This window comes from Telmatherina bonti (genome assembly GCF_933228915.1).
Source record: "Telmatherina bonti genome assembly, chromosome: 7".
Taxonomy (NCBI): domain Eukaryota; kingdom Metazoa; phylum Chordata; class Actinopteri; order Atheriniformes; family Telmatherinidae; genus Telmatherina; species Telmatherina bonti.
Window position 1 is genome coordinate 10,460,511 of NC_136625.1, and position 21,796 is coordinate 10,482,306.

Here is a 21,796-nt window from a genome sequence, read left to right on the forward strand (position 1 = left end):
ATAACGGTAAAGACCAGCAATTTACACCTAGTTTATTGCTTAGTTATCACATAGTAGTCTCAATAAAAGAGAAAATGCTCTTTTTTTTTTCTTTTTTGCATTCTGGTGAAACCATTGTGCTCTTTTTAAATACATACTTTAGATAGATGCCAAATACTTTCAAGTATTACTGTCCACATAGTCCCATGTATCCTTTACATTACATGTTTGTTTAGAAATACATCCACTACAGGGCATTGGAAAGTTCAGAGTTAACCTCTGAGTTCTGACATCACTTTTAGAGAATTAGAAATGACAGTAGGGGGCATCGTAATGGCGCATATCCTCAGAAAGAGATGTAAAATGAGACCGTGCTGCGAAGAATGTTGGTCTGTGTGGCCATTAAATGCATCACGACTTCTTCTTTGTTCCTTTTGCTGATCATCTGCCAGCGACATGGCCCAATACACCCCCCAGTGGTTTCTGGTGGTAACGCTCCTTCGGCTCCATCAGGCTAGCTAACGCTAGCTCTCTGGAAATAAAGCAAAATACGCATGTAAACAAGGCAGAAGATGGACAGACAGTTTCCTTTTGGATGTGAATGAGAATATAATATAGAACATTATTCAGGTCCCAGCCCAGTGTTTCCCAGTCCTCAGGAACCACTGCCCTTTTAGATAGTCCCAGCTCTAACACACCTCATTCTGTATACTGGACCTTCTTACCACGTTATTATCAAGTTCTTTGCAGTCCTTTTAATGAACCATAAATATTATTAAACCATGTGAAACATGAAAGGTACTGGGTCCTAAATACTGAGACTGAGAAAACAGCCTTCCCATAACTAACTCCTTTGTGAAACCAAAGGGCAATAGAAGAAACTGGGACTTGGCCAAGTAATGCAAGAAAATCAAGGGAATACCAGAATTACTTTGAGGTAATGGTTTTATACTGAAGATCCTGGATGAAAGGACCAGAATAAAGCAACAGTTGTGCAACATGATGTTGTGCTTTGACCTCAGTTATTTCTCAAATTGGATAAAACATTTTAAATGTGGAACGGTATCCAGCCATCGACCCTAACAAGATTATACAGGATTAGACAAAACGTGATGGCGCTCCCCTTAAATGACCTCACCTCAGATTGTTGTTGTTTGTCACATCCAGCTTCTGAGGATTAAAGTCAAAATGCACGTTTACTGACTCAGTGGGCACCAACACTTGCCCCACAGGTTTTTTGATCCACTATCGTGTGCGCAGGACGACCGTTTGGACTGAAAAATCTAGATGTTAAATCAGTCTGAGTGACCTCCTTCTTGTGCTTCCCCATCCATCCTCAGCTGAGCAGGACACCAGATGCTTAAAACCTCCAAGGCGGGCCTGCTGAGGGAATCTGCACTCTAATGTTTAGCCATCACACACACACATAAAACATTCCCCTGCTTATTAAACACTTAATCAATTCCAGAGTAGCTTTTCAGACCACCTATGAGGAAATTCCACTCTAATTTCTTATTCAAAATATGTTGGATCCTCATTCCAGATGTGGTTTTCAATCATTTAAAATCAAGTAATAAAGCTGAGAAATTAGGGCCGCATTTTCCATGCTACTCAGTGACTCAGAGATGTTGAACTCTGCTTTTAATATAAAATTTTACTCTTCAGTTTTGTCCAAGTGAGACTTGAGGTAAAGAGAGGATTACAGTCTTATTCAAAAGGTTTAATTTGACTCAAGTGGAGAGAAGAAAGTGAGCAGGATTGTGCTTTAAGCTGGTAATGTGCTTATCACTGCCTTTACCATTTATTTATTTTACATTTTAGTTATTTATGTAGTTTTTTTATTTATTTATTAACTTATTTTTCCAAATGGTCTTTTCAAGTTTTCACATTTGTTTAGTTTTTGTAACATTTTCTAATTAGTTGTTTGCTGCTCTTTTGGCCAAGTTTCACTAATAAACGCGTGATGTTGGCGTCGCAGCCGTATGCTCCACGTAGGTCTGTGGAGGCTTGGCACGCACGTCATCCAGACCCAGCGTGCACCTCTGCTTTCTGTGCAGTAACACAGAAGTACTTTCTTGTGATTGGTTAGTTTGTGGTAATGTGTTTGTGGATTTCTGGAGCTTCTTGATAAGTTTGTGATGAGATAAGAGAGAAAATGTGGAGGAGAAACCACAAACACAACGCTGTAACCGTACGCTGGAGTCTATTTCCAAATTGAATTCCATCTTCAGAAATAAAAGGAAGTTGATGAAATAAAGAACAAAATCCTTATGTAGCCTAGAGCTTGGTGAGGAGGTTGTTGCAGTGTTTAGTGCATCATAAATCGTCTTTTTGTTTTTGCTTTGGCAACAAATTATCTATGAAGGATCCAAATTTGAAATGATAAATAAATCACATGATTTTGCATCATGACTGATAATAATTTGAATCTGGTGTGTTGATGTAGGAAACATCTAAAACCTGCAGAAGCAGGTTCCTGTCTTCGTACAAATCCCAGTATTTATATATTATTTATTCCAAAGTCAACTTAAGAAGCAAACTGTTGCGCTGCACTTCCAAAGGCTGATAAGCAGCAGCAACTTTACATGCTGCACAGTTACGTTATGGTCTTTGCTTCATTGCAGGAAATCGAATATTTAAATTAAAACTGAAATGTAATTAGAAGCCCAGAAAAGGAAATATCTGACAAGAAGAATGCAAATGTTGACATAAAAACATGCTAGTTGTTGAATTTATACGACACATTCCACAGAAAGTACTAGAGACACCTACAGACTGGCCAAAACGTCTGGCATGACTTGCAGTTTACTCTTTGTTCTAAATAAAGAACATATGTATCTTCTATCATGTTGTTGGATACTAGTATCTATAATAAGTACAATGCTGGCAAAGCGACGTATCGGTTGGGCGCTTGTGACAGTACGAACAGAATTGGAACCATTTCTCTGATGGAAAACAGTTTCCATGAAATGGCCTCGTTCTCGTAACGGAGACGTTGATTTCCTTTAAATGACCTCTGATGTTTGTGTTTGGTTGAAAGAAGTCGTTTGAGTCCAGACGTGGAGAAAAAAAAACACAAACTGGTTTCACAGCACCGCAAATAGGGTAAAAAAACACTGGGGTGTTTGTTTGCAATTCAGACTCACCGACCCTTTTAATTTACACTTTGGGGAGTTGGTCCAGTTCTTTTTTTCTATGTTTCGATGGATCAGCTGAAGGGTACGTAACTTTCACCACGTGTGGTCTTCAGCTTGAGTAACTGCTGAGGACGACATGAGGTAATTTACTGTTCACTGTCTCCCTTTGTACTCTCCTGTAAATGAACTCGCGGCTGGTTTGAATGTGCTGGAATGATCTGGAAAAGCCAGCGTCCCGCTCTCAGCTGCCACGACTCAACAGAAGACCGTTCCTGGCAGCTCCCAGATGTGAACGCGTGTGAACACGAAGAAAAAAGCTTTGCATTCTCAGCAATCATTTCTTGAATAAATTATTGTGAGCGCTGGAAAGGGAGGAATGGGGGGGGGGGGGGGGGGGTCCTCCACAGTTGCTCGGAATAAGTCTGTTGTAAGTGTGCCTCAAAACATAAATCATGCATTAGTCTCTCTTAGAAGACAACATGATTCCCATTCAGAGCGTATCGGCCTGCGCTTTGGCCTGTGCACACGCTCAGATCTCCTGCTGGTTCTGTACACTCTCAAGATGCCGGGGATAAGAAAGAGACTTAATTATTCCTTCAGGCCAATAGCTTTCAAGGCCCAGCACCTCTGGCAATAACCTCCGTACTAATTATGCAAATAGTTCGAGACGAAACAAAATGAAATTCTCTCCTCGTGCTATCTCCATTTTCATCACGAAAAAAAAAAAAGTCTTTTCTCTCCCGTCTTTCCTTCTCTGCTCTACCATGCACCCCCCCTCCCTTTATGCCTTCAGGTACGGAGTAGTTTTATACAACACAATAATGGCGTCTCCTGCAGAATCTCAAATTAAATGCCACCTATTGTTCCACTGCAGCTCAGTCAGGAATTATTACGGCCATCGGGAACAGAGCAGTGTGTGTGTGTGTGTGTGTGTGCACTGGTTTGATTCTCAGGTGATGTTGGGTGTGCTCTCCGGTCCACATGGCAGTGCAATTGTTGCTGGACGATGGCTGCCCTTGGGTGCTGGCACTGAAACAAAGAGGCTTTTTTCTTTTTTCCCTCTCCTTTTACCAGGCTCCTGAGTTGACAGATTCATTGGTTTTCTACTCAGTAGCTGCCAGTTGATTGTACTGCAGTGATTCAAACTGTGACATTGATGGGATTCTCAGTGTTGTGCATTGGACTGCTTAGGGAAATGGGATTAAGTGGTTGTATGAGTGTACATGTGTGTGGATGTGTGTATGTGTGTGTGTGTGTGTGTGGGTGTGGGGGTGTGTGTGTGTGTGTGTGTGTGTGTGTGTGTGTGGTCTTGGAGAGGAAAGTGGCCATGCTGAGCGAGAGGACTCGGCCAGACTCCCAAATTCACAGTGAATAACAAACACACACAGTGGGAGGGGGCTGAAAGGCGAAGAAAGACGTGAACCAAAAAAAACCACTAAATTACTTGAAAGATGGAAGTTCTGACGTTAAAGAGATGCACTGATGCGGCCAAACACACACTCAGCTTTGTCGTCCCTCAAATGACATCAGTGTCATGACGACCATGTCCACACATTGCCTGGTTTTTGTAAAACCGAATATCGTCCCCCCCTCCGACCAGGAAACAAAATGAGTCCACATGACCTCGTTTTTCAAAAACAAATCCATCCACAGCTATCCACATAACGCTGTTGTTAAGTACATTATAAGTACATCTAACCTTTAGTGCCCCAAATCCTGTCCAATCAGAATAACCTTCCATCTCATGACGTCACTTCCACAAAACGGGAAACACGGCTCTAACGTGATACGGTTAGGTTACGGAAAATTACTGTCCTCAATCTCGCCCTTCACCTTCGGGTGTCTACGTGGAGCGGTACTAACGGCAGTGTAAAAACACACGCAGAGCGCCTGGATAACGCCAACTCAGTCTGAGGACGTCCATGTTGTTGAAAACAAAGGTCGTACATGTGACGTCCGCAGATGGTGATGTTTCAAAACCTAAAACCGTGGTTTTATATGTCCACATGCAGACATGCAAAGGAGCATTCCCACATTTTCACTTTGGTCAGAGGTTTTTAATAGAACCGTTTTCTGTGTTTTTGGTGTCAACAGCCCAAATCGGAGAAAAATATCTTAGTTCTGTGAGGCGCTACGTGTGGACAAGGCCTCAGTGTCCTGGTTTATAATCAGTTTTTTTTTTTTTTTTATCCTTTGTGAAGCATTTGAAAAAATGCATTTTTTTAATATTAATTATTTTTATGTCACTTCCAACATAAAATACAATCTTTTTTTTTTCTTTTTTTTTCAAGCATTAACCTATAAGCAGCTGTCAAAAAGACGATGTTATCCAGCAGACAGCGTCAATAAAACGATGAATTATGACCAACTTTCCAGGCTCTACCTTAGTGATCAGTTTTCTAGATTTGACAACTACACTAAACTGCAACGTTACATCTGGACTGCTTATCTGTTCGACTTTTCCATATTATGAAAGCTAATGTATTTTCATATGCGTGGATAGTTCAACCTTTTATTCCTCCATGTTCCTGTGAAAATAAACGGAGGGTTTGCCACATGATGTCTTCAGAATAATGCTCTAGAAATTAAAAAATATATACTATTGTAAATTTCTTAGCAGGTTAGACTAAAAAGTAAAGGAAATCTAGTTTCATACAAAAGTAATCATTCTGAATTATGACTTGTAAACCCCTAGATGTGTGTATCTGCACAGACCTAGTTTTTCCGAATTTGTTTTAAGTTCGGTGTAATTTGGAAGTTTGTGGACTGCAAGCTTTCTAACGTAAATATAATGTTTAGTCGCAGTAACTTACTGTTTACAGTATCATTTACCCAACAAGAAGCCTCTACATGGAAACCTTACAGTAGTAAAATTAAAAGGACAGCAACAGAGTTGAGAAAGCGTAACGATTAAAATATCAGATATTTTATTAACTTTTAAGTGCAAACAAGCAGACATATGTCATCACATTCATAATGTTATATTTCTTATAATTCATATTCCCTTCTATCTACAGAGCCAAACCCTCCCAAACACAACAAATACATAAAACAAGAAGACAAAATTGGAGTCCACTATATTTCATTGGAATACATAAAAAACTCATTTTGGATATTCGATCATACATTATCTTCTGGTTTAACGCTGTTTGTGTTTGTTCAGCATCCACACAGTTTGTAAAATGGGGTTTAGGATGTATAAACTGCACTAATGAGCTCATTTGAGTGAAAAAGTCATGCTGTAGCTCTTCATTCTGAATGAAAAGTACGAAAACATCAAGCAGAGACTTTTTAATTGACCTGAACTGACTGTCGCACTCCGTCACATCTCCTGATCTCCCCTTTGTTTTCTCCACTCAGCTCCTTTACATCAGGTCGTTCACCCGGGTCGGCTGGAAGCAGTAGCACCCAGCGGCACGTCGACCCGTCTCGCCGCTCCGTTATAAGAGCCAAACAGCAGGCCTGGCTCAGGTCTCTGGCTTTAAGACCCCCAACGCTTTACTAAAGACAAACTTCTCACTAAGCTCAGCACACAAGGCCTTTATGAAGCACTGAAGCCACCTCTTTCTGATGCCAATTTCAAAATACAGATTAAAACCAAAGTCATGCGCTGCATTTTAATGGCAGTTCTTAAGCTGCTCTTTTCACAGGCTGAGAAAGGAGACTATTATATACTCTTCAGTCTCAGCTCGAGCAATTTTTTTTATCTCTATTTGTGAGTGCGCAGCTTGAATAAAACACGTTTTGACATAAAAACACTACATTTGGCATAAGCTGATTAGCCAGAAGCCGATTTACTTTCACTTTTTTATTTATTCCTTTTTACTTTTGTTTTCTTTGATTCATTTGTTTTTATTGTAACAAAGACATTAATTGTTGAGGGGTTTTCATGGTAAATTGCTCCTTTTTTTTTTTTTTTTCCTACCTTGGCAAAATGTTTTGCTTTAAAATTTTGCCCTGTTACTCAACTTTCAGCTTTGTGCTTTTTTTTTTTTTTTCTATGTTAGGCCTCATTTATGCTCCTTTACGTACATTAACAGGGACATCTATGTCAAACGTTTTCATCCATCGCGGCCCTCGTACTTCTTTTACGTTGCCATAGTGTTCATCCACCAGAGGGCAGTACTGAGTTTAGGGTTCATGTTGTTTCGACACGCGTCGGTAGCAGTAATTTGCAGTTACTGAGTTGGTCACAACCATCCAAAAACACCAGAAGAAATAGAACAATAATATTTCTTCACCTTTTTTTCTGGGACTTTTTATTTGGTGAGTTTCATGTCATCTTCTACTTGTTCCGCTTATTCTTCTTGGTTTTGTTCCTTTCTTCCTTTTCCTGGTGGGCTATACAACTCAATACTGCCCTCATGATTCCCTGTGGTATCGCTCCGTCGTTTGTGTTGAGTGACGGATCTGAAAGGACCCTAAAACACATCAAATTCAGTGTGTAACCGACTCTGAAGACGAAGGAAACTGGCCTTCCATCTGCATATCGGTCTACTTCTTAGAGTATCAATGAGCCTCCAGACTTTCATCAGCTACTGCAAGGTCTGTTTTGAATACTTTTGGAGTCCGTTAAAAGAATACTTCTGATATTTAAGATGTGTTAATATCAGTATATATAGCACTGTTGAAGAACAAAAGGAGATGGCACGAAAAAAGCTTTCAGAATTAACATGAATATCTCTTTATAGTGATGCAGCTGTTGTTCCAAACCTTAAAGATGATCATCTCTAGAAATGTAAACAGTGATGAAGCGAAGCAGAACTAAACCAGAGGGCTTTTAGTGCCGATGGTTCAGGTGAAGTTCTCCAGAATGGCCTTGTTGACACAGTTTGTCAAGGTCAGAGGTCATCTCCTTTAAATAGAATTCCAATTTTGTAGTTTTCAACCAACGCAAAGACAAACTGGTTTGCAGATGCGCCGACAGAAGTTTTCACTCTGATTGTAAGTCGTAGATGGGCTGCTTGTAGGCGTCACAGTGATGGTGGTGGTCGTTGTTTGATACTCTCTTCATTACTGATCTGCATATTTATTGCTTACATCATAATGAAATGCGAAACACAACCTGACCAGGAGTTTAGTAAAAACCATTCACATGCAGAGGAGAAACTCAAACTAGTCACATTTACAAAAAAGAATGATGTTTTTTTTTTGTTTTTTTTACTGCATATGATGTTTAACCCTGTAGAGTCCAACGTGACATGTGTTTATACACACAGTTTGAGACATTTTACATCACTTTATGGTAAAAACTTGGATCACAATCCTTTGAACACAACATGATACTCGTTTTCTGCCCCCTAATAGATACCTGGAAGCAGATGATTACACTATAATAACTTTTGACTTATTACACGGTAATAAATAGTAAGTACTGAAAAAAAAACACTTTGTTAGTGTGCCTCATCTAAAAAATTTTTTTACCATTTTTTTAATTTTAGTCATTTGAAGGGTGAAAGCAGGGGTGTCCTGCTCCGGTTCTTGAGGGCCACAATCCTGCAGGTCTTCCATGTTTCCCTGCTGCAACACACCTCACTAAAACAGATCAGTCATTCTGGAAACTTGATTGGCTGTTGGATCCATTTAGTGCAAGCTAGCTGTGCTGGAATACGGATACATGGAAAACCAGAAAGACAGCAATCTTTAAGGACTAACTTTGGGCAACGCCGTGTGAAATAGACATGTAGACATGATCAAGGTGATTTACTGAAGTTGAACCTGAGCATCAGAATCAGGACGAAAGAGGAACTTAAGTGACTTTGATATGACTTGCTTGTTGGTGTATTTCATAAACATCTCTAGGTTTTACAGCAAATTGAGAAGAAAAAATATCCAGTGAGTGAAAATGCTTTGTTGATGCCACATGAGAATGGGCTGACTGGTTGGAGATGATAGAAAGGTAACAGAAGCTCAAAGAAGCACTGGTTCCTTCCAAGGTATGCAGCAAAGCATCTGAATGAATGTACAACACGTCCAACCTTGAAGCAGCAGACACACCGGGTGTCCCTCCTGTCAGTAAGAACAGGAAACTGAGGCTACATTTCACACACACTCACCAGAACTGGACAATAGAAGATGGAGAAACGTTGCTGGTCTGAGTCTCCATTTCAGCTCCACATTCAGGATCAGAATCTACGGATCCATCCTGCCTTTATATCAGCGGTTCAGGCTGCTGACGCGGCAAGCTTCCAACACCACAGCCCTACCGCTGACCCTGTCCGTCCCTTTATGAGCGCAGTGTTGCATCTTCTGATGGAAACTTCCAGCAGGATGATGTGTGATTCTATCACGTCAGTATGGAGCAAACTTTCAGAGGAATGCCAGAAATAAAAGCAGTTTTAAAAGCAGAAGGAGGTCCAGCCCAGTATGCGCAACGGGGGACTTAAAGCAGTAAAGATTCAGCTTGGATGTTAAAATGTTTCATTTGAACCTGTTTGATGTTGATTTATCTCATCTTAAGACTCTCTTCCACATTTGACTGAAGCTTTAGCAGCAGCTCAGAGATTCAGACGGATGCAGAGTAACAAAGAGGGACTTTTATCATTTCTCTTTAAATACATGGAGATGATTTCATCTCTTAAGCTGATTGCAACACAACGTTACTGAGAGTTGAAGCTGCTTGTCCCCCTCCTTTGTTTCTGACAGATTTCCTACCGAATGATTATTTTGCATCATGCAAAACTCCTGACTTGAGAGGCGCCTTCTGTGCTTTGATTCTGAAGGACCGAGACAAGAACTTGACGTTCCCCATTTATTATTGATACGTGCACGTCTGGGCAGTCAGAGTGGGAATGTTCTTGTCAGCTTTTGCACAACGAAGAACAGGAAACTTTGAAGGAGGAAAAAAAAAAATCGGTCTCGGTTCTGAAGAGATGAAAGGACTGAGAAATCTTTGTCTTACAGGAAACTACCAGCTGTCTCCCACCGTCAACATGCCGCAGGACGACACCGTGATCATAGAAGATGACCGGCCGCCGCTGCTGCCGCCTCACCTCTCCGACCAGTCCTCATCCAGCTCGCACGACGATGTCGGCTTCGCCAGCGATGCGACGCCTTCGTGGGCCAAAGAGATGCCCGTTCAGAATGAAAGGTACATTGTTCTCCTGTGGTTTTAATGCACACAATGTCAACAAGGCCCGTCGGTCGGCGCCAGCGTCCACGCAACACAAACATGGACGCGAGTGCTCCACGGCGCTTCCTGACAGGTTTCTTTTTAAAACCGAACTCCTGATGCACCTTTTTGAAGCCAAAATGCAGGATAAGCAGCAAATGTTGGCTGTTTGCCTTCATTTCCACAGCGACTGAGTTTCTCACGACTCAATCAACCGCTGCGGAGCAGAGAGGTTGGTTGTTGGCACCATCCACCGGCATCACTAGTGGAGCTTGTTTCTGGCCTCTTTGAGGTGGAACAGCTTCCGGGTGATGCTGAATCGTAATGTCCTTGCAGACGATGATCCTGCAGAGCGTCTGCTTCAGCTCTGATGTCGTATTTCCTGACATTTAACATTTCACAAGTGTTTTGTATCAGTTACAGAGAAAAGGATTGAAATGTAGCTCAGCTTGGTTCCAACAGGTTTCTCTCTGACTCTAACTCATGTATAGCTGTCACTTAACACCTTATTCAGCCGTTGTATAGTCATTTATCTCTGATATGCATAATAATAGAGATGCTTCACATTTGCACAAGGTCAGTGTATTTCCAGTCTTGTTGGTTGATGTAGAAATGTGTGCGTGTGTGTGTGTGTGGGGGGGGGTGTGTGTGTGTGTGTGTGGGTGTGTGTGGGTGTGTGTTCGTTCTTTGCCCTGATTGCTCACCGGGGCAGCTGATGTGAAGGGTCCCCGTTCAGACACAGTGTTGATGACGGAGCTGTGCTGCTGTTCCTTACTGTGTAACAACAAACTACTGTGCAGTTTTAGGATGCAAAGGACAAGAACTGGAAATATCTTCCATTCTGTCGTCTTTTGTTCATCATCTTATGTTTTATATTCATCATCTTTTGTTTTTTAACCTGACTTTGTCCAGTTAACTTTGTCTTTGTCCTTCTGTGGTAACGTTTCAGTTCTGGGTCGTTAAATGTCCTCATGTCCCATTAAGACGTCTCTCTCTCTGACCCCAGCTGTCTTTATTTATCAGCTCTTTTTGCCTTTCTGTTTCTTCCTCTCTCACACTTCGATGTTTTATTCCCCCCCGTTTGGAATCAATAAAGTCCGTCTCCTGGTTATCTAAGTGTTGCACCCCTTGTTGCAGCTCCCTGAGTCCTGATGAAAACCATCCGGATGGAGCTTTCCAGAGGGAAGGCTTCGGACGCCAGAGCATGTCGGAGAAGCGCACCAAGCAGTTCGGAGACGCCGGTCAGCTGGAGATCATTAAGACGCGCAAGTCCAAGAGCATGGATCTAGGTACAACATCCACAACTGCCTCCTGTCATCAAGTATTTAGATTTCATCTTGAAGTTCAAGGATTTTGCCCCAAGCTTCACTTCCATCCCGTGTCTGAAAATGACTCGTGTGTGTTTTCCATTTATCGTGTTGTTTTTTGGTTTAACTCGTCTGCTGGACCTGATCCTAAGGTCGCAGCCGGTCCATCCCGTATGGGTTCAGATTTCCACTTTAGTTTTATGCCAAACGTGTAAAAAGTCCAAATTCAATTCATAAAATGTCATATATAATGATTAAACCTACTTTTTTTTTTTTTTTTTTACAGCAGTTCATTACAAATCAAAGTTTGAGTCAGTTTCAGGCAAACACAACCATTGGTTTCTGCTGCATTAAGGCGGTGTTGCAGCCGCGGAGGGAAGCCTCTGTTGATCGTATCGGTGCGCTTAGAAAGTTTCAAGTCTGTGAAAGCTGAACGGATCCGATTTCATGTCACCTTGTACACATTCCTGCACGTGCTGCACACATGATCCAAATGTATTCCCGCTCTTCTTTCTGTCTGAAAACAGACTTCCTCTGTCGCCACAGTCCAGAGCTGCGACTGCGTTGATTCACCTTGAAACGGCTTCAAACAGCCGCTGATTGCTTTGGCTGCGACAGTCTCTCTGCTAGCACTCCCTATAATCATATCTAATCTTCCCCACCAGATTGCTGCTGTGTGCCGTGTTGATATCTCAACAAGTCTGATTGCTATCCTCAAACTGTCTTTTCAACCCCCCCCCTCCGCCTCCCCCGTCTCGCATGGCATCCGACCCTAATTGAGACGAAGCCCTTTGTGATGTTTGCGGCACTACCTGAACGTTGCATGTGGAATGTCATGAGCACTTACCTAACCCTCCTCTCTTCCCCCCCTTTGCTTTAACAGTAGCCGACGAGATTAACCTCACCCCTCGTCCCGAGGCCAACACAGGTAAGGAAACGGATTGTAAAGGTGCATGAGAGACGTAGCAAATTATCTGTGTGTGTTTATGAAGAAGCAGATTAGGATGCAAGCAGGAAATGCGCCATAAAAAAATCATTTCTTTTTTTTTTTTTTTCTTCTAATTTGTTATGTAATATTTAACATCTAGTTGGACAAACTGAAAGCAGTGGACACAAAGAGCCAAACTGTAGTTGTCAGACACGATGAGAACGGCTCTCTCTCGACAACCTTGTGGCTTTCTCTTGGCTGGAAAAGTTGCACTTTAACAAACCAGAGAGGACAAATAGCTGCCATCTTGGACGTGCGATCAACTCTGAGGTTTTGTTTACAGCACGATGCTGAGACAGTAAAACGTTAAAGGTTAGTCGCGTTCCAGCCTCTTGTTTCCATGGTAACAGAGTTTAGGGTGGATGAAACTGCAGAGGTTTGACAACAGCCTCCAGAGTGGAGGAATCCTGCCAGTAACTGGAAGTGAAATCTTTGTGTCTTGCACTCGTGCACAGACCTTGCTTAACCTGCAAAAAGCACAACAACAACAGTGGCGGACCACCGTGTCATGTTTCTACATGTTTCTCATTTGTTTTGTTCGCTGAACCAGAAGCCGTTTCCGGTAGAGCGTTTCTGCCGTAAGCGAAGACGCAGAGGTTATACAAAACAAAAAACCATAATGAGAATGGCGTCGTTGATGAGCCAGCGTGGAGGTTGTGACGTAACGCTTCTGCTGTTGTGTGGTGTTTTCCAGTCTTGTGAGGACATGCTGCACACCTGGGTGTGTTGTTGCAAAGTGTCACCGCCCTCTAGAGTCCCGGCATGCACACTACATCACTTCTGGTGCCGCATGGAGATAGTTTTTCTTCCACTGTTACGTAATACAAAGATTGTCGCCATACAATCTTTTAGAACAAGTTAAAATAATTGGCTGTTTTTTTCTCAGTCCTGCCCGTTCCACAGGTAACTTTTTTTTTTTCCGAGCTGCAGTCGGAGTGTTGATGGGATTTTGAACAATATAACGGAAAACATCTCCTGCCATACATCATAGCCTACCAGAGGCGCTGCCAGGACATTTGGGCCCTATGAAAGACAACGGCAGAGACCCCACCACTTGATCGCAAATTTAAAATTTTAAATTAAGCTGATTAAAAAAAAAAAAAAAAAAAGCTTTTCATGGGATTAATAAAGATCTAGGGCTGTGTTTAACCCTTTATGGGGCAAGGGACTATTTTTTAAACTATTTTTTTTTGTTAATGAAACAACAGAATGGAGGACTTGGTTCATACCAGAAGGACAGTTTTAGGTTAAAATTTCTAATTTCAAGGTATTTCTTTGAGTGCCCTATAAAGGGTTATATCACAGTGCATACATCTAACTAGGTTATTTTAATATAAATGGTTTATCAGTTTATATTACTGCTATATATTTTCTTATATATATTTTTTTTGGGCCCTTAGAATCTTCCTAACTCCCCCCACATATGGCGCCTCTGGACCGTACATCATACCCTACTTTAATAAAAATCCAGATTTTCACCTCATTTCAGTCACTCAGAAACATCTCTGCTGCATCTTCAGCTTAGTTTACATGTCCGATAATCTCCCACAGAGAAAGCAGGAGGTGACTCAGAAACATCTCGGATGTTTCCTCACAGCGCTGTGCGTGTTCAGACATGGTCAACCCCTCACAAACTCCGTCAGCCGCCATGTGTGGTGGCTGCAGTCATGGATAAAGCTGAAGAATGCTTGATGAGGTTTATGTGGATTAAATGTGGAAATATGTTGTTGCAAAGGTTACATTTGATAAAATTACAATGGAAATATGAAGGGAATAAATCACTCACAGCTAATTTCATCATCATAAAAATATTTTATTATTATTTGTGTTTGAAAAATCGCCATCCATGTAAAACATGGTGGGCGAGAGGAGGAACCTGCAACACCTTACTTTGCTCCACGCCTCTTTCAAGACGTAAAGTAATTATGTTAAATAATTATTCAGCACCTCGCAGCCCCTCTCGCAGCCTTACTATTTACATTATGAGCCGTTTAAGGATCAATAATTTATGTAACAACACACACACACACCTTTGAGAAGCATTTAATTGCAGAATGAGGGAGGTTTTCATGGGGGATGAATGGCGAGCTGCCTGCCTGTCTGGCTTTATGGAACAGATCGATCTGGAACAGGATGTGACACAGATTGTGCAGGAACAGCCATTCCAGCCATTAAATCACACGTATTGATCTGAAAATATAAATTCTGTGGCTAAGTCGCTGAGGTAAACCCGCTTCCATCGTGCCTCTGCACGTGAGCGGAGTTCACCTGCATTTGCTGTTGGCTTTGCACTTGACAGGAGAAATTTGTCGCCGTGGCGAGTGAAACCTAGCGCTCCTCCAAACGGTTTAAGGTCACCGCCGAACACGGTTGCGAAAGCACTCGGGTGACTACAGATTTGATTTTTTTTTTTCCACCTCTTTTGGCTCAGATGCAACCGTTGGACTAATGGTTTCTGTGTGTGTGTGTGTGTGTGTGTGTGTGTGTTCGTTCGAAGGAGGAGAGCAGAGAAAGCTCTCTGTCCTTGGTTAAGGCAGTGAGCTGACAGCGAGTCATCCGTCACTGTCAGGTCTTGTGTATTTTCACCGTCACCTGGACTGAATAAAAAACTCTCCTCTGAAATCAGCTGCTTGGACTTCAGGAACGGAGATGCTCGGCACATGAGAAACAGAGATGAGAGCTTTAGACTGTGGGAAGGAGGATGTTTCGTGGCGGTTTTATTTCAACGCGGCAGTTGAGACAGAAGGTGTGACACTTTGGTCACTAGTTCCTTAGTTTTGCTGAAACCTTTTTAACGGCGTGTGGGCAACCAAGAGATGCAGAGGAGATTGTTTCCAACTTTCTGTCGCCGTGACGATGTGAGTCACAGAGGGTGTCTGTCAAACGGTGGCAAGAGATGAGCACTTCTCCACTTTTTACAAAAAGTAAAATCCATAAAAAAAAATAAAAATAAAAAATCCATTAAGCCTTCACACCTAGAAGGGTCAAATGATACAGGATTGATCCACGAGAGCATTTTTAATTGTTCAGATTATGTGGTCAGGTGTTCCACAACCATCGCCGCCGTATGAAAAGAGAAGATCAGCTGCGGGTACAGGACAGATTTGTAGCAAGAAACTTGACATATATATTCAAAGTCATCAATAAAGCAGCTGTGACTTATCCAATCTTATCTTTCCCACTAGTAGCTACTCGCCTGAACTCATCGCAGGTTAGGGTCAATCGACCCTTCCTGTAATTTACGTCACTCGCATGTTCTCGTAACAACCACAGGCAGGAAGACGCTGCATTTTCCACTGAATGCAGATTATTTTCTAAATTCCAGTGAACCAGTTTGTGTAGAAGTAGATTTATAGAAGCTGAAGACAGGAGAATTATTAGAGCTTCTTATTTTCTAAACTGCCCAAGAAGCAGAATTTTCTGACCTTAAACCAGCAAAGAACTGGTTTTCTGATCAAGTAAATGACCAGTTTTGCTGTTCGTCTTTGTATTAGAGAAGTTAAACAGGATCATGTTAATAAGGCTCTTCCAGGGGCCATGCACATTCGGGCAGTTTAAAAAGTTAAAGCATTTAGCGAAGAAGTGGGATGTTTGCCTCCCTCCTGTGGCTCCTGTCAGAGACTCACTTAACCCGAAAACAGGAAGCAGAAAACCAAAATTCATCCTTTAATGTCAGATTGATGCTGCCTCATTTGATGCGCCCCTTGCCAGGAACCAGTGCGTGTCACGGCCATGCAGGCAGGAGTAACTGGGATTTGCCAGGTGACGCTGTCTGCATGCTTTATTTAGCATTTAGCTGTCCTTGCGTGCGATACCTCCATGCAGCGGGGATGTCCAGTGTGCTACGTTATGGCTTTTTTATTTCCTGTCCTGGGTCGACCAACAGACTCCTGCAGAACAGAAAACTGTTCTGATGTTTTAGTGAGAGTTTAATATAAAGTGTGAAGTTCTCACCTCATTTTCTTCCACTCATCTTGTTTACTTGAAGAACAGTTGCAGAGCTAGCAGAAAGCTGATGAAGGTGGTTTGGTTTTCTCTGCCGAGATCTTCAGTATCTTTCGTACAAAACGCCGTTTTCCGATCTGAGACTCGGTTTCCAGTCTTTTCTAATTACACGCTGCTCTCCCATTAAAATGATTACATTTCCTCTGTACCATTGTTCCAAACAATCTGGCAAATCATGTGAACGTGCTCGTTCCTGGCCATAATCAAGTCGCCATCTCTGCAAATTAAAAGCGCCTTGGCTAATTTCAGACCTTTTGTCTTGTCTGAATGAGTGATCAGTCTTTACATTGAAGTCCTGAAATCATTTCATTTCAGGAACGTCTCATTTTCTGCTTCCAAGCTCCGACTGTAATTATTCTGATTAAGGTGATAATTAAGTGCTGGCTCCATGAGAAAAATATGGCGTTTCTGTTTTCCTTAGAATCACCCCCCCACGCCCCTCCAGTGGCTTTTTGTTAATAGATTTCAGCTTTATTTGGACTATTTCGGCTCCTGGTGTCACTTTTTGTCGGAAAGTTTGCACCCTCCACTAAGTACAAATGAGCCATGGTCCATTTATAAAAGTCAAAACAACCATCCTGTTAAATCCGAAGACTGCCACAGCTATTAGACAGGATATATCGGCGCTTCTGTCCTGGCCTGTGATTGGATGAGGACTTTATTGACACAGACTGCCGCCACATGTTGGATGAGGACACTTCAGTGATGGAGGACAATGCTGGACTGTCCAGAACCTGTTTGACATGTCATAAATCTTTGTGAGAGCTGAGTGATCCCTGCACCGTTTATATTCAGCCAGAGACGCAGGAAGTGTTACTTGGAGTCATTTATTTCTCCACCTGAAATCACTGACCACATGTTGCCAACAGTGTGTTTCCAAAGTTAAAAGCTTATTCTTCTGGATTTAGTAAATGAAAACGGTAGCAGAAGCTAAATTAGCAGGCACATCCCATTGTTTTTGGTTGTGTCCTTTTTAAGGCCACCCATTTGTCCAAGTGGGATCACGGTATTGGACAGTTTGACAGCCCCGCGCTGCGAAATAAATGGAAATACGCTAGAAGATTTGTCACTGTTTTAGCTATCGACCCAGGCTGTTGCTTAACTTGGCAATCTCCAGACTTTTGTGGTTTTATTCAGAACGTCCCTCATTAAAACATCCAAGTTACTAAAGTCCCATCATTACAAAGTTAACTGTAGAGAGATGAACGAGGCAGCGAGATCAAATAACATGATTTACTTCACGCCACTGAATCAATAGCCTCAGTGCTGCCAGCGGAGTCCGAGCAGCTGCCTCCTGATCCGTCTTTATTTGTTATGGCAAAGCTGTCGAGGCTGAAGTTAGTAGGATAATGTTTATCTTCAGATGAGTTGTAGTGCCTCTTGTCTAACTGTGATTATTTAAGCTGTCTGACATGTTGCCAGATTTGAAATTATACTTTTGGCTGTTTTATTCCATTTCCATTACATGTTGGGTGTAAACAGTGTTGCCAGATCTGATTGTTAGCAGTTTTGTATGCCTTGCTGTGGAAATCAAACACCAGACTTTCTGTTTAGATTTACTCCTGATGCTGTTTGCACCCAGGTGGCTGACTGAGGATGAAGCCAAGTTACTGTAGATTCACTGTTTCTAAAGTTCCTCTTCAGCAGAAATCCCATAAAAGTAGCCTTTGCTGTATCGCCATCTTGCGCCGTTGTCGTGAAATGGGTTCTGGTTCCTGTGAGGTAGTGTGTCCAAGGTAACTTTATTTGTATAGCACCACTTCACAACAATGTTGTCACAGGGCACTTTACATACACGAATCAACATACACATCATTTCGAGCCAATTCATACATATCCTATAATAGAAACCAACTGATTGCATCGAGTCATGACTTCGATCCAATCCCCCGTCCTGAGCTGCATGCGGCGACAGTGGGAAGGAAAAAACTCACCTTTAACTGGAAGAAAACCTCTGGCAGAACCCGGCTTAGGGACGGCAGCCATCTGCCTCGACTGGTTGGGGTGGAGACGACAGGAAAGACAGATCAACATGTACAACTGCATTTATTCAGGAAGACCTGCGGAAAAAAGGAGAAATAAGTTAGAGACGGCAATATTGTCATATATTTATACGTTAATACATTAGAGAAATGGAGCGAGGTACTTCTCAGTGCATCAGGTAACATCCCCATTGCTACATAAGTAAAGGTTGGCTAGACTACCCATAACTATAAGAGCAAAGAGCATAACCTGGATAGTTGGGTCCCGTACATGCAGACTCCAACTCAGGAGATGCTCATATCCGAACTATAGGAATCATGAAAAAGGAAGGTTTTCAGCTCCATCTTAAAGGTGTGGAGGGAGTCAGCCTCCCGAACCCACGGTGGGAGCTGGTAGAAGAAGATCAGATGTAGACGGAATCAGCAGTCCTGGGATTTCCTTAAAGATGAACATTTTCTTTTCCAAAAGTTGTCCATCGTACAGTTTCATAGATCGGTGGGCAATCAGTCACCAGTTTCACATCCTTTTCCCCTCTCTCCCTCCTCACAAGCTCCCAAAACTGACTACCTATATACCTAAACCATTTCCCCCTATCACTATCCCCAGCAACCTTATTCTACACCAACATTAATAAACAAACCAAATCCCTAAACAAACAAAAATACACAAAAGGAATACCAGTTCTAATACATTATTTCTAATAAACCCACACTTAAAGAATCTACAGAAGAGGAAATCCTTCACTTGGTTTCTCCCAATCAACTAATCTAAGAAGTCCCTCACACCTGCAATGAGTAAGTGGTTGGCCACTCCACAACACCTATCCTGCAAGGTGGAGTTAGACAAAGAATAATGTTAAATGGTAACACAATGAAAAATGCAACCCAATGCAAACACTAACAACCCGGGATAGTAAGTGCAGCATGGTTACCTGGCAACAGAAATAACAGAATAAAGTTAAAGGGACAAATATGAGAAAAGGTAAATGTTAGGGACAAGTGGTGAACAATCAGTCTCACTTTGTCACCGTTCCGCCCTCATCTCCGCCTCTCACCTCTTCGTAAGACTCTGCATAACTTGCGTTTATACCGTCGGGCTGTAAATCAAATCAGGCTGTATTTATACAGCCCTTTTCATACCAAACAAGCTGCACAAAGTGCTTTACATTATCATCAACTTTTTTTTTTTTGCTAGTCCAAAGCAAGCCTTAACAAACCCAGAAAACTGGATCCTTCTGGTCTGTTCTGGAGAAACAGCTGAATTTACATTTTAAAAATTAACAAGGGAGGCTTAGATATATGTGAAAAAGTTATCCTCTAAGTTAAAATTCTTGTTTTTTTGTCTCGTATCATCGCTGAAGCATGGCTGTTGTGAACGACAGCAGCAAACCCTTTAAATGAAGCCGGCGTGCAGCGTGACAACCAATCAGCCCGACTCCCAGTGAGACACTAAGGGAACGGGACAGTCCAGGATGAGGATGGATGGGAGGCCGATCACCCGCAAACATGTTCACTCTGCTTTTTTTCTTCTCTTTTTTTGTCTCATTCCTCTTGTCCCAGTTGATCCCACCAGGATTTTGTCCTGGAACGTTGGTGGAATGAATCCGAGGATATTTTATCCAAACTGAACGCATGAACGGCTATCAGCATAATTAGATGCAGAATCATCACCTGACTTCATCTGAGGCTGCTGAAATGTTGTTTTCCCATTAACTGAGTGTTTATACGTCAACATTAATACGTTAAATGTACATTTCTTCTTCTCTGCACTCGCATCTTCCTCCGATCTCTGCCATGACGCCTGCAGTTGGTCTGTCAGGCCTCGTGTGACGCCACGCAGTAGATTAGTCACTCGTTCATTTACCTTCATGCCTCCTCACCTTTTCACATTTATTCCCCTCCATGTGTGTTCCCGGTGTGTGAAAGCCATCATATGGGAGATAAAATTATGCCTGTACAACTGGATGAATTGCCACAGTTTAATTAAACTGTCATGTTTCTCTCGTTTTGCTGATGGTTATTTTCATCTACAGCTTCATCTTGTAATGAAATTTGTAGTCGGCTGGGAGGAATGGTGCACATAGACACACACACACAAGTACACACAATCGATTAGGAAACAGTATGAAGGTTTGATTACAGCGTGTTGGTGTCAGAAGTTATTGCTCCTCGTCCCTTCGGAGGCAGCTCGTTTCACTTCGCACCAGCGTTGGGACCACTAATAAGAATATTTTAGTACCTGCCTCTGGAGGTCAACGCCTTCTTCAGTGTCTTGCAAACAAGCAGCTGGTTTGCTAAATAGTTTTATGACTGCAGGAGTAATGCGAGATTGTGGCCTGTTCTGATTCATATTTTATATTTCCCAACATACTGTACTTGTTAGCTCAGTCTGGACTTTGCCGTTGCTGCTGTGCACACGTAGACTTCACGTAGAGATTTTCTGCTGGAAAAGGGCTGCATAGGGACAGAGACAAAAGTTTGTCCAGAAAGACGAGAGCAGAGGCAGGACGGGATCTGAAACGTACACTCTGCAAGTGGGAACCTGTTGACAGCAAACTGGTTATGTGGTTGTCAGTTCAACGTGAATGCCTCTGTGGTGACGGTGAGTGACTGGAAAGCAACACGCAGGTCATCAGAAACTGCCTCCACCATGCAGACACCGGTCCGCTGCTCCGTTCACACATCATCGTATGCAGTGGTTTCTGGACGTTTAACATCCAGCAACTTATCGTCTCACACCGGCCACGTTCAGGACAACTTCTTTATTCTTACTGAAATGATCCTAGACTAGACTAGAATAGAGTCAAGCCAGATACAGATGAAAGAATCCTAAAGTTATTAGTTTTTATTTTGGCATTAATGGTCAGGGGAAGGGTTGGGTTGTGTGTGTGTGGGTAACGTGTGTGTTTAAATGTGAAACTGTTTTTAATTTTTAAATGTTAAGCACTTTAATATGCTTTTGTATGAAAAGTGCTATAGAAATAAAGATTGAATAGAATAGGATGTCATAGAATAGAATAGAATAGAATAGGCTGTATTGTCATTGTAGCAAACTATACATTGAGATTGAGCGGCATCTCCCTTGTGCAGAACAGTAGATCTTCACACTCTGAGCAGGTTTTTCTGCTGAAAGTTTCACACCCATATTCCATAGTCCTAGTCAAGGAAGGATTTGTTAAAATGTAATTAAAATATATATAAATTCATTTTCCTTCAGAGGATTTGGAGATGGCACAAAGCACAAATAAAAAAACATGTCAGGCTTGCCTAAAAAAACAAATTCAGGA

General features: G+C 42.0%; 1 protein-coding gene across 6 annotated transcripts in view; it reads left to right on the forward strand.

Annotated features, from left to right (window-relative positions):
• The window catches only part of pard3ab (par-3 family cell polarity regulator alpha, b), a 305,596-nt gene that overhangs the window by 189,214 nt on the left and 94,586 nt on the right, over positions 1–21,796 (forward strand). For 5 of the 6 annotated variants that reach the window (XR_013771364.1, XM_079243165.1, XM_079243166.1 and 2 more), the window contains 3 exons: positions 10,020–10,206; positions 11,365–11,516; positions 12,418–12,462. Coding sequence is in view for 5 of the 6 variants with exons in the window: in XM_079243165.1 (XP_079099291.1) it covers positions 10,020–10,206; positions 11,365–11,516; positions 12,418–12,462 (384 nt within the window). In the remaining variant the exon portion in view is untranslated. The remainder of the gene's footprint in view (positions 1–10,019; positions 10,207–11,364; positions 11,517–12,417; positions 12,463–21,796) is intronic. The other variant, XM_079243169.1, reaches the window with a different exon arrangement.